Source organism: Mesoplodon mirus (genome assembly GCF_964341445.2).
Source record: "Mesoplodon mirus genome assembly, chromosome: 15".
Taxonomy (NCBI): Eukaryota; Metazoa; Chordata; class Mammalia; order Artiodactyla; family Ziphiidae; genus Mesoplodon; species Mesoplodon mirus.
Window position 1 is genome coordinate 49,292,149 of NC_138991.1, and position 20,234 is coordinate 49,312,382.

Here is a 20,234-nt window from a genome sequence, read left to right on the forward strand (position 1 = left end):
GGCAGCAGGACCTAGACTGCAAATAGTGGAGTTGGCGGGAGGGAGGAAGGTAGGGCGCCAAACTAACATGTTTTGCAAGGAATGTGACTACAGGTAACTACAGGAATTGAGAAAGTGGACCCAAGAATACTAACTCCCAGCCAGCCCGCCGCCTCAACTCCAGTCTCGGGGAACCTGTGTCTGGAGAGGACCCAGCTCGCCCAGCCCTGCGGATGGGGGTTGGAGGAAACCGGCTTTGCTCCGCCCCCGGAGCTGGGCGGTGACCTGTAGGCGGCAGCGCGCCCTGGGCGCTCTCGCATAGGGCGCAGCGCTGGAAGCGCGGATCCCTGTGAGCTCGCGGAGGTAGAAGGCCCGCGGCGACATGAGCTCTGTGCCAGCGTTCCTGAGCGCGGCAGATGTGCAGGACCACCTCCGCAGCTCCAGCCTACTCATCCCGCCTCTGGAGGCGGCTCTGGCCAACTTCTCCAGCGGCCCCGACGGAGGGGTCATGCAGCCGGTGCGCACCGTGGTGCCCGTGGCCAAGCACAGGGGGTGAGTGAGGAAGGCCGGGCCAGGGGCTGGAGAAACTGGAAAGGAGGAAGAGGAGGGGTGAGAATGGAAGCAGCGGGAGGAAGGAAGGGAGGGCTTACCTAACCACTGCTAATAACAGCTCCCACCTGATTTGTGCGACCCACTGTGTCAAGTGGGCGCTTTACAGGAATTACCTTGTTTAATTCAACACACTCCATATATAGGGAGATATTGATGCAACATTTACTGGTAGGAAAACCGAGACTCAGAGAGGTGAAGTGAATTACCCAAGGTTACGCAGCTAGTAAGTGGCCGAACTGGAGTGATTTTTGCTCATCCAGAGCCGGATTCTTGAACATACTCAGCATACTGCCAAAGGGAATGGCAGACGGATGGGGGTGGGGGGGCGAGGGAGAAGGCCAGTAGGGCATTGAGCAAGGAAAGAGAAAGGAAGGGACATGGGGACTTGATAGGATACCTCAGCATTGACCGGAAGGGGTTGAAGCTGCTCCCTCTCTTCTTGTAGTTTCCTGGGGGTCATGCCCGCCTACAGTGCAGCAGAGGACGCCCTGACCACCAAGTTGGTCACCTTCTATGAGGGCCACAGCACCACCTCCACTGTCCCCTCCCATCAGGCCACTGTGCTACTCTTCCAGCCGAGCGATGGCTCCCTTCTGGCGGTGAGCAACTCCCTGGCCAGGGGTGGGTCAGGGCCCCTGTGCCCAGAGCTAGGCTCAGAAGTTAGTTCTCTGTTGACCAGGGGGAGTTTTGAGTGTGACCACACATGACCCTCTCTGAGTGACTGGATGCCAGTGACAGTGAAGGTTATCTGTGACTGTGTATCTGATTCCAGGACTGCCTAAGGATGCATAACCCAGCACCAGAGCCCACTGCTGCTTTAAGTGTGTGACAGTGTGGAAGTAATAATCTCGTCATTCTTGTAATGTTCTTGTTCTATAGTGGTTACTCCACATATACAGCTTGCACAAACCCAGTAGCCAAGGAAACATTTATTTAGTGAATCTCTGCAATGTGGAGTTACGTGAGTTACAGAGTAGGGGTGCTCTCTAATACCTGGGAGTTTTTTTCTAAGGGGTACACAATGACCTGTTTTAACATTTAATGATAATATCAAAAAATAGTAGTAGTTCAAATTTATTAAGCACCTTGTGTGTGTCAGGCACTGTTCTAAATACTTTGTATGTGTTAATTCTCTTAATACTTAGAACCACTCTGTGAGGTAAGTAAATTTATTACCTCCATTTTGCAGATGAGAAAACTGAGTCATAGAGCAACTATGCCAAACTTACCAAAATTTACATAGCTAATAGTGGCATGGATGGACTTCACACCTACTCTGTGCAAGTCCAAGGCCTATACTGTCTTAAGACTGTGCTCTACTGCCTTTCTCACTGCTGCTTACTGAGCACTTATCATGTGCCAGGCAGGAGAAATTGATCTCATTCAATTCTGACAACACTCCTCTGTGGGGGGTTTTATTACACCCTCACCTTCCCACCCATTTTCTTTTGAGGTTCCTGAGGCTCAGAGTATTAGAGTCACTTTGCTTGAGGTCACACAACTGGTTAGTGAAAGTGCTTTGTGCCCTCCAGCCTGGCTCTGAGGCCAGCCAGTTGAGTCCTCATCAGGGACAGACACCTTAATTCTACCCAAACCACCCCTGGATCCTTAGACTCTCCTTCTCAGAATTTCTGGTTCCCCAAGGAAGCTGGCCATTTATTACTCCCCTGAAAAGAGTATTTAGCTCTTCCCAGTCTCTGCTCATCCAATGGAAATGGCATCCATACTACCTACCAACAGTGCTTCCCCAGGAAATTGGGACCACCTCAGGCTCTGGAACTAAATGACAAGGCCTGAGATTCTTCCTGAATCCAATCAGTAGCCAAGCACTTCACTTCCTTGTCCATAAAATGAGAATACTTATACTACTTGGTGAGGACCAGTTGAGATGATTAATATAAACAGAGAACAGTGCAAAGGATGGTAGTTATTGTTAGCAAGGTGTAATTCAGAATCACCTGGGGAGGTTTTAAAAACAACGATGTCTGGGTCCCATCCCTAGTGTTCAGATTCAGTCAACCTAAGGGTCGTGTCTGGGCATCTGTGTCTTCACAAACCTCCCCACATGTGCAGGAGGAGTTGAGAGCCACTGAGATAGAGTTTCAGGGCCCTTGCACAGATGTCAAGTGACTTACTCTTATTCCTGAAGTTTCTCCTTAATTTGAGGTTTTGAGAATCCCAGGGCAAGTAAAGCAAATGGGCAATTCTTGAGGGCTCGCCATATGCTAGATGTTTTCATGTATGCCAGTGTATTTAATCTTCACAAAAACCCTCTGAGTGGTTGCGATTATCTTTGTTTTTACAGATAGGAAACCGGTGCTTAAAGATTAAGATATTTTTTCAAAGTTGCATTTCTTTTTTTTTTTTTTTTTTTTTTTAAAGAAGATGTTGGGGATAGGAGTTTAGTAATTTATTTATTTTTGCTGTGTTGGGTCTTCGTTTCTGTGCAAGGGCTTTCTCTAGTTGTGGCAAGCGGGGGCCACTCTTCATCGCAGTGCGCGGGCCTTTCACTATCACGGCCTCTCTTGTTGCGGAGCACAGGCTCCAGACGCGCAGGCTCAGTAGTTGTGGCTCACGGGCCTAGTTGCTCCGTGGCATGTGGGATCCTCCCAGACCAGGGCTCGAACCCGTGTCCCCTGCATTAGCAGGCAGACTCTCAACCACTGCGCCACCAGGGAAGCCCCAAAGTTGCATTTCTTATAAGTGGAGGAATTGGATCCAGGCAAAACATTTCTCTTTATAGAATATTATGATGCTTTCTAGGGCTAACTCTTTTAGAGCATCTTCTCTCTGCTTAAGTGGTGGATAGGGGTGCCCCCTTGTTCACTGTCTCTCCTTTCCTCCAAGGTCATGGATGGAAATGTCATAACTGCAAAGAGAACAGCTGCAGTGTCTGCCATCGCCACCAAGGTGAGATTAGTGCCTGGCTGTGCTGAGCTGGTGGGTGGGATTGAGTGTCTCAAGTTTGAATGCCTAAGGTAGAAGTGAGGGACTCATTTTGATCTTTGGACATAGCTGGAACTTCATATGCCAAATATGGGATGTCAGCTGAGCACAGTGATTCACGAAATGATTGGCTACCATTTAATGAGCCCAAGATCCCAGGTACCTCACATGTGCTATTCCTGATCTTCACACCAACCTTGCAAAGTAGATATGGTTATCTCCATTTGCCAGGTATAAGGAATATGGCTCAGAGAGGTTGTGTGAGTTGATCAGGGTCACACAACTAACAAGTGGCAGAGCAAGAATTTAAAACTTGACCTCTGTGACTCCCAGGACTGCTTTCTTTCCCCTCTACCACACTGCTCCTGGCAAATCAGTGTGGTTGCCCCATAGGCCAGAGTCAGTACTGCACAAGAAGCAGAGGGGGAGATAAACAGATCCAAGCCACACAAATGTATCCATTCAGCAAGTATTGACTGAGATCCTACCACATATCAGGCACTGTTCTAAATGTCAGAGATGTGGTAGTGCACGAAACAAGAGAGTTACATGCAGAGGGGAGGTGAGACAATAAATAAAATAAAAAGTAAAATACATAGTATGATTTGCTAAAAAAAATAACCAACAGCAAACCCCTTTTGAGTTTACTAATAGGCTAGGACTTGCTTTAAAAAAATAACATGCCCCCCCCCACCAGCTAGAAGGATGAAAATAAAGCAGAATTGAGAGCATTGGGAAGGGGTGATATTTTAAATTATCGAGGAAAGACCTCACTGAGAAGGTGATATTTGAGTAAAGACCGAAAAAGAAGTGAGTGAGTGAAACAGGAAGAGGGGAGGAGCTCTCCAGGCAGAAGGAAAAGCAAGTGATAGAGGTGATGATATTTCTAAGCAGTGCAAGGGCATCCTACAAGAAGAGCAGTATTTTTAGAGGCTAGGGTTAAGAAGATGAGGTATCTGTAGGAACAGTTAAAGGCTGGAATCTTTCACATTAAAGGTCTGGGAATGCTGGTTTATGAGGCCTAAGCATAAAGGAAATGTGGGGTCTATCGGAGGGTTGGAGGAGCAAAGACCAGGTGTTCAAATTGTGAGTGTGTTAAGGTCTCCTAAACACATAATGGGGAGGGAAGACTGTGGGGATAAATCTGGTAATTATATAGGAAGGAAGTAGACTACAGTGTGCAGCTTGATGAACTGGCTTTGAAAAATTATATCCAGACCCAGTTCAGATTGAAATGATCAAGGGACTCTGAAGTATGTTCCCTGGTAACTTAGGAACAGAGGGACTAACAATACTGCCCTACATTTGAAAAGGACTTTGATCTTTTCCAAAATAATTTCCAAACCATTGTTTGATTTATTTTTGGATTTCTGGGAGGAAGGCAGAGCAAGTATTACTGGCCTCATTTTGTGCAGAAGGAAATGGAGTCTAGGGTTTCCTGTAGTCAGACAACCCAGGTAGCTATGGGTCTTCTCATCCCAGATCAGTAGTTTCCAACCCAGGCTATGCAGCAGCAGCAGCATCTGGGGAATTTTTTTTTTAATTCAGATTCCCAAAACCACTGAATTGAAATCGCTGAGGGTAGGGCCTAAGAAACTAGGTGTTTTGGTTTTTTATGGTAACTGGTTGATTCTGATGATCAACCAGGTTAATTCTTCTGTCAGAGGTTAAAGGTTACTTTACAGGATACTGCAACAATTTCTGAAGCCCACGTGTACTTCCAAGAATAGATTCATATTAACTGAGAACAGAAAAAAAATTTAGTTAGGGAAAAATTACATAATTCTCCTTATTGGACAAGAGCATAAGATTACTTGTGGATATTGTCTTGTGGATATTGTCATTTTGAAAACTTTTCAAATCAAGGTTCTTTGAACTATAGTTGATGGCACAAAATGGTATCTCTCCTTCTGCAGCTACAGGAGACATCATCTCTAATCACCTGCCAATATTTGAGACTCCTTTTTGCAAGTGATTAATAATTAAGAATAGTTTCATTTTTAAGGTTGCACTCCAGAATCTCAATAATTAGCATTGTAAGAAAGAGCAGCCCCAAGGAGCTCAGTTTTTATTAAATGAAATAGAGGAAAGGCAGAAGATGGTCTTATTTAATATGGATGGTTTGAGGAGCAAGTGATGTCATTCCTCAATGCCAGTTGTTCTTAACTGAAAACAATTTGGCCAGCTGCCCCGGAGACAATTAGCAATGTCTGGAGACAGTTTTGGTTGTCACAACTGAGGACATAGGGAGTGCTAATGGACAGAGACCAGGGATGCCACTCAACATCCTATAATGCACAAGACAGCCCACCCACCTGCCAACAAAGAATTATCCAGCCCAAATATCAGTAGTGCTGAGGTCAAGAAACCCTGCTCTATTTCTCATAGGTAATGGTAGATATGTGCCAATTCTGTGCAAATAAGACTACCTCTGTTTTCACAGGGCTTACATACCAGTACAGGAAAATAAATTTGTAAACAAACAAGTGCTATGAAGTGAAATCTATCAGGGTGGTCAGAAAGACTACTGGAGAGTTGATCAGAGAACCTCACTCACAAATAAAGACACACATACACCCTTAGCAGGTGCCACAAATGCCATCTCTACATTCCTCTTTAAAGGAAGACGGAGGCTGAGTCAGGATCCACAGAGAGTGGGCACAGCAAATATAGCTGAGAACCTAGGCTCTCAAGGATTCATGGATTCCAGAAGCAACTAACAGCTCTCAGAAGTAGGTGTGGCTTATCATGCCCCTGAGATGGGGTAGCACAGCAGAAAGCATGTGGGCTTTGGAGAATGAAAGATGTGGTTTTAGAGCCGCACTGTGCCATTCAGTAGTCATAGGGCCCTGAGCAAGTTACTTAACCTCTCTGGACCTCAATTTCTTTATCTGTAAGAGGAGGATAACAATGCGAGTATCTAGCTCATAGGGTCAATTGTCTGGACTAAATGAGATCATGAGGCTTAAGCACTGGCATATGTTAGGTACCCAATGAAGGCTCCTTCCCTCCCTCCCCACTCTGCAGAGTGGAAACGGAAATACACAATGACATCTCCTTGATTGCCTGAGAGGTCTTGAAGTTCACCTGATTCTCAAACTGTATTTGATCTTCTCCTGGCTACTAGAGTCTCCCTTGACCTTTTCTATCTCATTTCTCTCAAATAGTTTTTGAAACCCCCCAGCAGTGAAGTGTTGTGTATCCTTGGAGCTGGCGTCCAGGCTTATAGCCATTATGAGGTCTTCACAGAGCAGTTCTCCTTTAAGGAGGTAGGTCCAGGGAGGGTTGTGGAGGAAGCAGCAGTGACCTTTCTCTGTACTACTTTGTTACAGCATGGATTATGCTGAAATTGTCAGGTTGAGAGTCCCACCATCTAGACCATTCTTTTTTTTTTTTTTTTTTTTAATTTATTTATTTTTGGCTGCATTGGGTCTTTGTTTTGGTGCACGGGCTTCTCACTGTGGTGGATTCTCTTGTTGCAGAGCACAGGCTCTAGGTGCGCGGGCTTCAGCAGTTGTGGCGCACAGGCTTAGTTGCTCCATGGTATGTGGGATCTTCCCAGACCAGGGATCGAACCCGTGTCCCCTGCATCGGCAGGCAGATTCTTAACCACTGCACCACCAGGGAAGTCCCTAGACCATTCTTTTAACAACTTGCCCAGAAGTCCCACTGGACGTGAAGTGTTGGGGGAAAGGCCTGAATCACCTCCTCCAGTTTCTCAGTTTGCAGGGTATGCCGAAGTACGCAGAGAGCCTACTCAGTTACTTAAAGGATTGTGTCATATCCATTACATACATTCAGGTGTTCTTTTGGCCCCTTTCTGTTGTTTCTCTTAGGAGAATCTGGGGTCCTTAAGAATTCAGGCTTAGGGATCCAGGAACTGGGAATGAGGCCTAGAGAGCAGGAGGCCACAGCATGCCCCTTGTGCAGCCTAGATATTAGTCTACTTTTCCCCATTCTGGCTGGCTCACACTTCCTATTATTTTTGATACATTTGATGCCACTTTTATTTTATTTTTTTCTGTGTGTGTGAGAGGGGTGGGGTAGATTTAAGGTATGATTTCTTATGGTAAAAATAATACTTCTGCTTTGAGAAATGAAGACTGTAATGAAGAAAACAAAAGAAAAATTCCCTTTTATCTGTTTTCAAAGACAAGTAGTTAACATTTCCAATCTCATCTGCTTTTTGTAACATAGTTGTATGGTTTTTCTCTGCTTTTTTTATTAAAGTATAATTGACACACGATATCTTATTAATTTCAGGTGTACATTGTAGTGATTCGATATTTATATACATTTTGAAATGGTCACCATAAGTCTAGTTACCATCTGTCACCGTACAAAGTTATTACAATATTATTGACTATATTCTCCATGCTGCACATTATATCCCCATGACTTAATTATTTTGAAACTGGAAGTTTGTACCTGTTAATCCCCTTCACGTGTTTTACCCATCCCCCAACCCTCCCTCCTCTGGAAATCACAAGAAGTGGTTTATTTATTTATTTATTTAACTTATTTATTTATTTAACATCATTATTGGGGTATATTTATTTTTTAACATCTTTATTGGAGGTTATTTATTTATTTTACAATGGTGTGTTAGTTTCTGCTGTATAACAAAGTGAATCAGTTATACGTATACATATATCCCCATATCCCCTCCCTCTTGCGTCTCCCTCCCTCCCTCCCTCCCCCACCCCTCTAGGTGGACACAAAGCACTGAGCTGATCTCCCTGTGCTATGCAGGTGCTTCCCACTAGCTATGTCTTTTACATTTGGTAGTCTATATATGTCAGTGTTGCTCCTTCACTTTGTCCCAGCTTCCCCTTCCCCTTCCCTGTGTCCTCAAGTCCATCCTCTACGTCTGTGTCTTTATTCCTGTCCTGCCCCTAGGTTCTTCAGAACCTTTTTTTTTTTTTCTTAGATTCCATATATATGGGTTAGCATAAAGTATTTGTTTTTCTCTTTTTGACTTACGTCACTCTGTATGACAGACTCTAGGTCCATCCACCTCACTACAAATAACTCAATTTCATTTCTTTTTATTGCCAGGTAATATTCCATTGTATATATGTGCCACATCTTCTTTATCCATTCATCTGTTGATGGGCACTTAGGTTGCTTTCATGTCCTGGCTATTGTAAATTAATAGCCAGGACACAATGCTGCAATGAACATTGTGGTACATGTCTCTTTTTGGATTATGGTTTTCTCAGGGTATGTGCCCAGTAGTGGGTTGCTGGGTCATATGGTAGCTCTATTTTGAGTTTTTTACGGGAACCTCCATACTGTTCTCCATAGTGGCTGTATCAATTTACATTCCCACCAACAGTGCAAGAGGGTTCCCTTTTCTCCACACCCTCTCCAGCATTTGTTGTTTGTGGACTTTTTGGTGATGGCCATTCTGACTGGTGTGAGGTGATACCTCATTGTACTTTTGATTTGCATTTCTCTAATAATTAGCGATGTTGAGCATCTTTTCATGTGCTTTTTGGCCATCTGTATGTCTTCCTGGAGGAATGTCTATTTAGATTTTCTGCCCTTTTTTTTTTTTTTTTTTTTTTTTTTTTGCGGTACGCGGGCCTCTCACTGCTGTGGCCTCTCCCGTTGTGGAGCACAGGCTCCGGACGCGCAGGCTCAGTGGCCATGGCTCACGGACCCAGCCGCTCCGCGGCATGTGAGATCCTCCCGGACCGGGGCACGAACCCGTGTCCCCAGCATCGGCAGGCGGACTCTCAACCACTGTGCCACCAGGGAAGCCCTGTATGTCTTCTTTGGAAAAATATTTATTCAGGTCCTCTGCCCATTTTTAAATAAGGTTGCTTATTTTTTAATATTAAATTTTATAATTTCTTTGTATATTTTGAATGTTAACCTCTTAAAGTTTTAATCACGTTAGATATATACTGTTGTATATACTGTATTTTCACTGAATGTTGTAACACCATCACCTTTCCAGATTACTTAATTTTTGTATGGTATTTCATATTTTTCTATCAAAGGTTGTATAGTTAACCATTCTCTTATAAATGGACATATTGTTTTTCACCTTAATGAACTTACTCAGACATAACATTTATTTCCATATTTATTATATTTCCTTATGAGAGATTCTTTAGGCCTTATTTTCAGTTGAAGGCTGACAGCTGCCACCACAGACATCAAAATCTGTTAAGCAAGCTAGCAAGTCCTCACCTCCTGGTGATGCCAGTGACCCACCCTCTCCCCGCCAGCGCTTCCCAGGAATCTAATTGTAGCTATTACTCTTGGCCTTCTACTCTGCTGCACCATTCACTCCTGAAACCCTTCCAAATTTTAATTCCCTATATATCCTTCAGAGATCAAGCTATTCCAAGCACAGCCCTGCACATCCTGTTCGTGAATCTCATACCTGTTATGACTCCTTTACAGACTCCCAAACATAAACTGTGAGTTTGATACTGACTTAGCCTGTTATCATTTGTATTTTACAGACATGAAAACTTAGGCTGAATGAAGTTAAATATGCTTCAGGAACAGTAAGTGACAGAGCAAGGATTGATTCTAAGCCTGTCTAGCTCCAGAACTTGCTCTGCTAATTATTAAGCTATATAGTAGCTATTAAGCTACTGAGGCTGTGTGTCCCAAGCTAGAAGTGAAAAACCTCCCCCCTTCTTGAAAGGGGAATGGGATAGAGAAAGGTCATTTTCAAATATCTGGCCCAGACAAATGTACACTCACCATACGGAATGATTTAAATAACTACAGCCCTAACCCCAGAGTGGTTCAACTTTTCCTTGCACCCCTGGGCTTAATGAAACATAAACAGCCAAATAATCATGGCACCAATGTCCCTCTTGTTACCCCCAATGAAGGTGAGGATATGGAACCGCACCAAAGAAAATGCAGAGAAGTTTGCGAACACAGTGCAAGGAGAGGTACGGGTCTGTTCATCGGTTCAGGAGGCTGTGACAGGGGCAGATGTGATCATCACAGTCACCATGGCAACAGAGCCCATTTTGTTTGGTGAATGGGTGAAGCCCGGGGCTCACATCAATGGTAAGCAGAGTGGCTCCATGAGCCTTGGGTGGCCAGACTCTCCCTTGGCTGGACCAAGGGGGCTGCATCTGCAGAGCTGTTTTACCCATGCAAAATGCTTGAGCTTTTTAATAGCCTCAGAAACATCTGAGTCCTGAAAAAAATGATACTCACTCCAAAATATGAAACAAAAATCACAAACCTGAAACTAATAAATTTAATTAAAGTTTTATAACGTGTATCATTATAGCAAAAGATCAATTATAACTCAATTCTTAAATGTCATGAAATTTAAATTACAAAAGCCAAATGACTCACTTGTTCTTTAACAACACTTGGAATTACAAAAACAAATTTTTTAAAATTACAATACAAAAGACATTTAATGTGACATGTGGATGCTTTTTAATATGTGGGATAGGATGGTTGGGACTCTAAACATAATAGTTCCTGGGGCCTCTGAAGATCCTCAAATGGCCCTGGGGGTTATAACAAGATCTGGTCTATATTGAATACTTACTATTGCAGGTGCTGTTCTAAATTCTTTGTATGTACTATATCACTGAATCCTCACAACAACCATATGAAGTAGGAGCTATTATTATCATGACCCCCATTTTACAGGTAGGTAAACCAAGGCATGGAAAGATTAAGAAACTTGCCCAAAGTCAGAGGTTCTTAGAGGCAAAACTGGGATTTGAACTGAGGTAATACACCCTCAGAGCCCAGGATCTTAAATGATACCCTATGTTCTCTTTCAATAAGAAGACTGGATTCTGATGAGCAAGCAATTGAAGACTCAAGAATTTAAACATGGTATCAGTGCCCCATGTTTTAGTGACAAGCACATAGTGTGAACTCAAAATCTAAAATGTCTGCACACACGTGCAAGGGCCAAGAATCATGATTATGCGTTCATTCACAAATATGTATTGAATCCCTACCATGTGTCAGGCACTGTTCTAGATGCTGAGGATGCCACAGTAAACCAGCAATCAAGATCACTGCTTTCCCACTGCTTACATTCCAGAGAAGGGAGGTAGACAACAAACAAGTAAACGAATAGATGAGCTAGATAGTTCCAGCTGAAGATAAGTTCTATAAAGGAAACAAAACGTGGTATGATTGAGGAATGAGCCATAGCAAATTGAAGGTCTCAGCCTGTGTGGGACTGGTATTATGAATGTGGGTCCAGGGGGTAGGTCTTACTATTCATAAAGCCAGACTCAAACAGTAAGACCATTTCTGGAAGGACTTAGGGAATCAATAGAAACCAGTTCTTGGTGAAATGGACAAAAGCTGAATCTTCAGCAAGACTGACTTGATATTTTTTCAGCTTTTTCTTTTTTTTTCCAGCTTAAAACAGCATGTATTTATTATCTCAGTTTCTGTGGTTAGGAGTCTGGGCATGGGTTAGCTAAGTCCTCTGCTCACACAAGGATAAAATCAAGGTGGTGTTCAGGCGGCAATCTTATCCAGAGCCCGGAGTCTTCTTCCCAGCCCACATGGTCATGGCAGTTTCCTTGTGTTGTAGGACAAAGGTGCCCTTTTCCTTGGGGCTGCTCTCAGCTCCTAGAGGCTGTCCACATTCCTTTTCATGTGGACGCTCTACCTTCAAAGCCAACAACAGAGACTCTCCCTCATGTTGGATCCCTCTCACACTTTGAGTGTCTCTCCAGGAAGGGCTGACTTGATTTTGAGTCAAGCCATCTCGTATCTTTCCCTAGCCTAAAGACGAAATTGGTTTATGTATTCACAGAGGCATTAAATATACTTAAGTATATTGTAAGTGCAGTCAACAGGGAAACACCAACAACAGATTTTACTTACTTTACAGCTTGGCTAAAGATACACCCAATTCTAACCTCCCCTGCACGTCCCTCATCCTGTCCCTGCAGCCCAACAGCCAGCGTCTGACCCTCACCCATTCTCACCCCACTGCAGGAAGGCCAAGGCCCAGCCCGAGTCAAGCCCCTCCCTTTGCTACCCAGACCATCTCCATCAGCCTGAGTGGCCTTATGCAGCCCTTTGAGACCTCACCCTGCTCCAGATTGGGGGGAACAAGAGCAATCAGAAGAGGTGGCTTGAGAAGCTAGGGTTTTTCCCACCAGCTTATGATTTATTTATGAGCTTCATTAGTTGGTGCTTCTGTTCTATAGAACTTCTCACACAAACAGCCTTCAAGATGGACATGTTTACATCACTCTCTTTGAAAATTAGAATGAGGGAGAACAGCAGGAGAGGGAACAAGTAGAGAAAACTGGATGGCAGTGAGAGAAGGCTTGTAAATGCTGCCTTATATTTGTATAAAGCTTTATAGCAGTTTCCAAAGACTGGCTGGCATGGGCCGGATCCAGCCAGCAGATGTGTTTTTTTCAGACCATAGAGTGTTCTGAAAATCAAGAACTAACACATGCAAATAGATTTCCTGCTTCTCTTTTAAAAAAGGAGCAGGGGTAGGGGAGGCTTTCTAACAGTGGCCCTGCATTCTCACATGGCAACAATTAGCTTGAGCTGAACAATAACTGTCCCCTTTAGAAGGGTCTGCTTTCTTCTCTGTACCTCAGTCTCCACCATTTCCAATCCACTTCCTCTGACCAGTTCTGCTCATTTTCATTACCTTCCTGGCCCTGCAGGCATTTGGTTGCAGCCTCTGCGTATTCCTGTGTTCCAGTGCCAGGAGTCATGCTTCCTTGGATTCATCATTATGGTTCTGGGCTCTGCAGAGGATGTGAAACCTTGGTGCCAGGGTGCAGCCAGTTTTCTCTTTACTGGGGCTTCTCTCTGACCCTAACACTGGGCTCTTTTCTCGTGAATTAAGAGAGAAGTGGTTGGGGGTGAGGAATGGGAATGATTGAAGAGCAAGCAGACAGACAGAAGATAGAGGAGTGTGGGGTCTGAATAAGCTCCAAGTAATGTCTCTGTTTTAGGGGTTTTGTAAGGAAGTCTCTGTTCCTGTAAGTGGAAGAAGCGTGAGAGGCATGTACTGTCTCAGAGCTATAGATGCATTTATTAGATACTTAACCTTGGCATGTACCACTTCTTTGAGCCTCAGTTTGTGTACTTTTTAAATGGGAATCAGATGTGAAGTGTGCATGTGAGGACTATAAATAGTATGTGTGAAACATCCCACAGATAGTAGGCACACAGTAAATGAATGCTAAGTTGCCTCGAAATCTTTTTTTAGTAATGAGAATGGATATGAAATGGAAAGGAAAAAATGCCCGGGTATCATTCTTATTAGTGAATTCAGTCTTGTCGATTGGGAGGGAGTTGGCCTGGGGAAATGAGGCATTCCACATCTGTTCCCATGTGTCCTCTGTCACCTCCTCCCCCCCCCTTTCATTCTTTGGAGTGTTTGGTATCCCTTGTGACCATTTCTAGGCTCAGGGTCTGTTTTGCTGTCTCTTAGCCATCGGCGCCAGCAGACCTGACTGGAGAGAGCTGGATGATGAGCTCATGACACAGGCTGTGCTGTATGTGGATTCCCAGGAGGCCGCCCTGAAAGAGTCTGGAGATGTCCTCTTGTCAGGGGTGAGCCTCCTTTCTTGTGGGCTGTTGCCTGGATGGCCTCACCTGGATCCCAGGGTTTCATTAACACCCCCTTCTGCATGGCCTGCTTCAGACCTCGGTAACCCTTACCTCTTTGTGGGATGACAACTCCCAAACATCTCTCAACCTTTTCTAATCCCCTCCCAGAATAATGTGGCCATTATGTGGTGATGTGTTTGTTTTCCTGTCCCCTTTGCCTGAAGAGAGCAGCTTGATGGACTTTTCTGTTGGACTGGGCTGTCCTATAAAGCAGTAGGATTGGAAGATAGGAGCCTGTTACAGCCTGGAAACTTTCCCAGTGTGGCCAACAAATTAGGACTAGGGTTGGCCACTTTCTGGCCTTTTTTTTGTAATCAGGGCATAGAGGCAAGAAGGGGGCTGCCAAAATGAGTGCTCAGATAAGAACAGGCCTATTTCCTCACTGACAGTATCCTGGCAGGACATTCCCCTGGCTACAGATTTGTATCTTTGCAATCACAGTATCACAGAGGCAAATGGTACCCGTGCCTGCCCCCCACAACCAAAAAAAAAGGTTTAAGGTGGAGGCTTCCTTCCTGACATCATCCAGTTTACAAAAGGTCTTTTTATCAAGTTTATCCCTTATCCAGTTCAGGGACACCCTGTCCTGGCTTCAGAAGCTGGCCCTGAGCAGACATTAGCCCCATGGCCTGGGTCAGTGTGTGTTCATTTGACAGGCCAAGATCTTCGCTGAGCTCGGAGAAGTGGTAAAGGGAGTGAAACCAGCCCACTGTGAGAAGACTACGGTGTTCAAGTCTTTGGGTAAGAGCCATTGCTCCCAAGGCACAAACTTAACCAGAGCACAAGGTAGGTTTACCCACTGGTGGGAAGAGGAATGAGTCAGAAGGCTCCACAGCTGAAGCATTGTGAAATCTATCACTCAGGTCAATTATTTACGTCGGCATAGTGGTGAAGCCCATGAACTCTGGAACTGGTCAGTCCTGGGTTGGATTCCCTTCTCTGCCACTCCCTGGACACGCGTCCTTGGGCAAGTGACCTCACCTCTCTGAGCCACAGTTTTCTCACCACCTGTTCCCTGGAGTTTTTGTGAGAATTAAGTGAGATGTGTATATAAAACAATGTGCACACAGCAAGTGTCAGCATTAAGACAATGACACTCAGAAGAAGATATCCTTCAGAGATGGGAGGGCAGGAGAAAAAGATGTTTAAAAACAGGGAGCTTAAGAGAAATAGCAGGGAGCCCCAACCTGACAGAGACCCAGACAGGAAGTACAGCCTGAGACCTTATTTTCCCCTCCTTCCCTACCTTTCTGCTTGCTGATTTAAGAAGGTCTTCAGTGGGGAGCCCCATTACTACCTGAGTTAGCACAGGCAGAAGCCCAACAAAGAAGGGGCTCCCAGCGGCTGGTTTGCCCCTCAGCCCAGCTCTCCCATCCCACCAGATTTAAGGAAATGGACACACATGGTAACAGAGCTAATGTTCAGCTCCTACACCTAAAATATTGAAATACTCTCAAAATGGTTGGTAAATATTTGCTGCCCTGAGCCCCTCAGCCTCACCAGACCTTACATATTTTTTAATGATTAAGCAACCAAAGCTTTAATGCCTGGCAGAGTATTAAGAGTACTCTGACCACCCAGCACCCATGCCAATCAGTCCATATCCATGCCTTGCCATCTGTTAAATATTTGTTTTAAATCTCTCATGCACAGAAAGACAGGCAAACACAATATAAGCTTTATCTAGAGCCTGGTTCAAAGACATCACACTGGTCTAGTTGGGTCTGAAAGTCTCATTGTTCCTAGCAGATCAGAGGTCAGCCGGCTCCCTTCAGGAGACACAGCACTGCATAGCCCTGCTCTACACTTCTGAGCAATTTTTACTTTCTCTCCTCTGGGGACTGGTTTATCGGCACATCCGTTCATCTAGCAGGTGCATATTAAATACCTGCTATGTATCAAGCTCCATACTGGGTGCAGTGGTAGCTACAAAAATTAATAAAAACCGGCCCCTGGCCTTTAAGAACATATGTCCCTTCAAGCTTAAGGTATGTGCCCAAAACTATAAGACAAAGGGGACGTTACTGAAGGATTCAGCGTTTGGACTAGACCAGGGGGTCCAACAAACTGCAGACCATGGGCTAAACCCAACCTACCACCTGTTTTTGTACAGCCCACAAGCGAAATGGTTTTTACATGTTCGAATGATTGGGGGAAAAATTAAGAATATTTCGTGACATGTGAAAAGTTAAGAAATTCAAACTAGAGTGTCCATAAAGAAACTTTTCTTGGAGCACAGTCAGGCTCATCTGTTTCCCTGTTGTCTGTGGCTGCCCTTGCACTCCAATGGCAGAGTTGAGTAATTGCAAGTAATTGGCCTGCAAAGCCTGAAGTATTTACCATCTGGCCCTTTACAGAAAGTTTTCTGACCCCTGAACTAACGTCTGAAGGATACGTAAAATTTCTTTGGGGGGCATTGCTTGCCTTGTTCTGCCCTTTGCCAATACTTCAATCCTGAACTCACGTCTGGGCGTCAGTCCTTGTTACCCTGATGGACACTGTATCAGGGGACTGCCAGTTCTGGGATCTGGGCTGTTTGAGGAAACGTTGTTCTGACAAAAGGTGAACCAAATTTCTGTCCATTCCAGGAATGGCGGTGGAAGACATGGTTGCAGCCAAACTTGTGTACGATTCCTGGTCATCTGGTAAATAAAACGAAGGAACTTTGTGTTGAATGGTTGCTACAGCTCAAGGGGTATTAAACTAGTTGTCTCATAATCTCCCGATTAAATGAGGGAGCCCAGTGCCCAGTGATCTATAGTTTTGTGCTTATCCTGTCTTACCTTAAATAATGAGATCCCCTTTTGTGTTTGTAGTTAGAAAGCAAAACTAAGTGGCCATTCTGTGTTATGCCAGATTATATTAGCACTCCCTTTCCCCTGTATTTCACTACCTTTTGTAATTCCTTGAAATAAAGCTTTTTCCAGTTCTGCAGTTCTTGCTTTGGTAACTTCTATCCCTCACAGCAAGGAAAGTGAGGGGATCAAGTGCTCGCATTCACTCCCTGCAGGAGCTCCGATGGCTATAGTTAATTTTTTTCTATTTTATTGAGATACAATTTACATATCATAAAATCCACCAGTTTAAAGTATATAATTCAGTGTTTTCTAGTATATTCACAGGGTTGTGCAACCGTCACCACTGTCTAATTTCAGAACATTTTCATCACTCCAAAAAGAAACCCAGTAGCCATTAGCAGTCAGTCCCCATTCCCCCTTCTTCTCAGCCCCTGGCAACCACTAATCTACTTTCTGTTGTTATGGATTTGCCTTTTCTGGACATTCATATAAGTGGAATCATATATTATGTAGCCTTTTGTTTCTGGCTTCTTATAATTGAAATTTCAAGGAACAGCAGAGCTTCTCTATTGGTCAGAACTCCTTCAGTCACTATCGGTAGAGACCACAACTCACACTACCTTTAGTTGAATGAATGAGTGAAGAATGGAATTCATTGGCTCTTATAATTAAGAAGTACACAGGTAACTGGTTTCAGCTGTGGCTGTATCCAGGGGGTCCAAGTGTCATCAGGACCCAGTCTTGCTCTCTCTGTTCCTTGGCTCTGTTTTCTTTGGTGTTGGCTGCATTATCAAGTAAGCTCTCCCCTGATAGTGGCAGGATGGGTGCCAGCAGCTCTTGAATCATAGTCTGTCCTCTTCAGCAACCTTGGCAGAAAGAGACATCCTCTTCTTTAACAGTTAAAAGTCTCAGAATGGAGACACACCGGACCATCTAGGGCCTAGGCCCATATGCATAACATAGTGGCTAAAGGAAATGGAATATGCTGTTTGGCCAGGTCAGGCCCATATGCTTATTATCCCTGAACCACTGCATCATCCAGGGGGATCTAATTCCCCTATTATCCAGGCCTGGGTCACATGCCCCCCCTTGAAGTCAGCAGTGCAATCAGCCCATCTGACCACATTAGCTAACAAAAGGAAAGGGGTCTCTTAACAAGAAGGGGGAGGACTGTGCATTGGGTAGGCAAAATGTACAGGTGTGCACTACAGTATCACTGTTGAAGGGCCATTAGGAATTATCCAGTCCAACCTCTTCAACTTACAGGTGGGAAAACTGAGGTGCAGCAATGCTTTCCTCAGGTCCCCTGGGTTACTAGCAGAGCTGTGTTGTCCGTGTCCTGTCAAAGACCCATTCAAATACTCTCTCTCCAATCCCTAGGCTGGTTATAAGTCAGCAGTAAAGAGAAGCATATTATTTTGCTTTGTTTTCTTACCCAAATTCCTCCTGGCAGGTCCTCTTCATGCTGTAGGTAGCTTACCCAGAAGTTTATCATGTTTGCCAGACTGTCTAGCCTTTGTGCTAGAACAAAATACCCACGTGATCTGCTCTGCACACCTCAAGTGACTATGGAGTCTTTCTGGGGATCTTAATGGTCACAAGTCTAAGGATGTGTAGAGAAGGGTGTGTGACGATGAGATTATCAAAAGCACCTTAATTTATTCATAGATTTCTTCTTTCATTCATAAGGGTCCCTACAATAACTCATGCTAGGCTGCTAACAGAAAAGAAATAGTCCTCGCACCAAAGAGCACAGATGACTCTCTCCAACTGTATTAGAGTTAGGGCAGGAAATGGATCAAGAGTAGTTTTGCAATAAGAAGTTTTTTGCCTTTCAAAGTTACTCTTTTCCATTTCACATCGCCCACCCACCTCAAATGCCATGTGAACCATTGAAGTCGGTCAGAATCATAGGAATCAACAGACCAGAGTAATCTGCATCCCGCCTTCAGCCTAGGCATCACATTCTGTTGTTCAGCAATATTTATTGACTACCTGCTGTGTGATGGATTGGCACTTGGTACAAGGGATATATCAGTGAATACAGAACAGAGCAAATTCCCTGTCCTAAAGGAGCTTACATTGTAGTATTCTCTGCTAGGGAAGTGGGCATAGGAGAATTCCCAGGAGCTGGAACCGTTTAATTTGCCTCTGCTCCTTGATATGTAAGACCAAAGGTAATTCTGTTTGGTTCATACACTTTAAGCCAGTCTTTGCAATAATCATCAATATAGTATTTACCCTTTCAATGGAACAGGAGTTATTCAGAGAATGGTAGATGAGCCTATGGAGTCTATAAGCTGGGATACCTTAATAAAAATAAAATGCAACTATTGGAAAAAAAAAACACCTTCTAACAACCCATTCTGGCCTCACTGTGTTTTATGTCATTCACTGTTATTATATAAAGGGATTATGTTTTCTCTCTCCTTTTTAATCCAGCAATGTTAAGGAAGTTTTATGTGAGGTTTTAAAACCCACAGAACACGCACTCGCTTGAGGTGTTCTTCAAATTCATATCCCTTTATCTCATCACAGAACTGACATAAAGTCCAATGGGGTGGTCCTGGTGAGAACTTCCAGTCCTGCTGGGCAAACATCCCCTTCCCATATTTCTGAGCAAATTGCTACCCCTCCAGTAGGGCAACATGGACAAATTCCAACTAGAAATAATCAAATCCCATGAAGCAGGACTAAATCCTATAATGCTGAATTCCAGTAACATTTTTGCTGGCCTGTCTTTTCTTATTTTCCGTAAGAGTACCTTTCCATTTACTATTCTATCATCTTCCAAGTAGCAATGCTGGTTGCCAGCTCAAAATTCTTTATGCTACCTCTCATTTGCTAGAATACATTGTCAGGCTTTCTATATTATTTTTACCTCTGACAATGATGTACAAAGCACTGCTGGAAAGCATCCTTTTTGTTAACAGTAGTACTTTCCTAGTGGCTTATACTTCTCCTATATCCTAGCAATGAGTGTCTCATCAGGCAGATTCTGGGGGTTACTTGGAGAGAGGATCCTGGCATCTACAATAAGGACATACTAATAGAGAAAGACTGAGACTACAAACTTTTTCTGAGTGCCTTCTATGTGACTACTGCTTTCATGTACATTATTTCATGTACAACTGCAGTTTATTCCAGAACAATGAAATGCAGTATTTGTAAACATAATCATCCCCTAGTGTAACATATTTATTCAATGACTGACAACCTTTTCGATCCATTCATTGAGGAAGAATGTGCCAATTGTTCATCAGATTTAAGCATCTGTATCCCCCA

At 44.0% G+C, this 20,234-nt stretch overlaps 1 protein-coding gene across 2 annotated transcripts; it reads left to right on the plus strand.

The window, feature by feature from the left end:
* The first annotated feature begins 311 nt into the window (after window positions 1-311).
* Window positions 312-17,071, plus strand: CRYM (crystallin mu). Of its 2 annotated transcripts, XM_082644974.1 has the most exons (8): window positions 312-531; window positions 1,037-1,190; window positions 3,439-3,501; window positions 6,705-6,806; window positions 10,398-10,581; window positions 13,973-14,094; window positions 14,808-14,892; window positions 16,740-17,071. In XM_082644974.1, the coding sequence occupies exons 1-8, from the start codon at window positions 362-364 to the stop codon at window positions 16,802-16,804; spliced, it is 945 nt and encodes a 314-aa protein (XP_082501100.1). In that variant the 5' UTR covers window positions 312-361; the 3' UTR covers window positions 16,805-17,071. The 2 variants fall into 2 exon arrangements, with proteins under 2 accessions (XP_082501100.1, XP_082501101.1); XM_082644975.1 differs by lacking the exon at window positions 6,705-6,806.
* The last annotated feature ends 3,163 nt before the right edge of the window (window positions 17,072-20,234 follow it).

Excerpts from the sequence above, each read along its gene's own strand:
- CRYM (XM_082644974.1), top strand. The coding sequence starts at position 362 with ATGAGCTCTGTGCCAGCGTTCCTGAGCGCGGCAGATGTGCAGGACCAC. Across the intron at positions 6,807-10,397 it reads AGCAGTTCTCCTTTAAGGAG|GTGAGGATATGGAACCGCAC; the intron begins GTAGGTCCAGGG and ends CCCCCAATGAAG. Across the intron at positions 10,582-13,972 it reads GCCCGGGGCTCACATCAATG|CCATCGGCGCCAGCAGACCT; the intron begins GTAAGCAGAGTG and ends GCTGTCTCTTAG.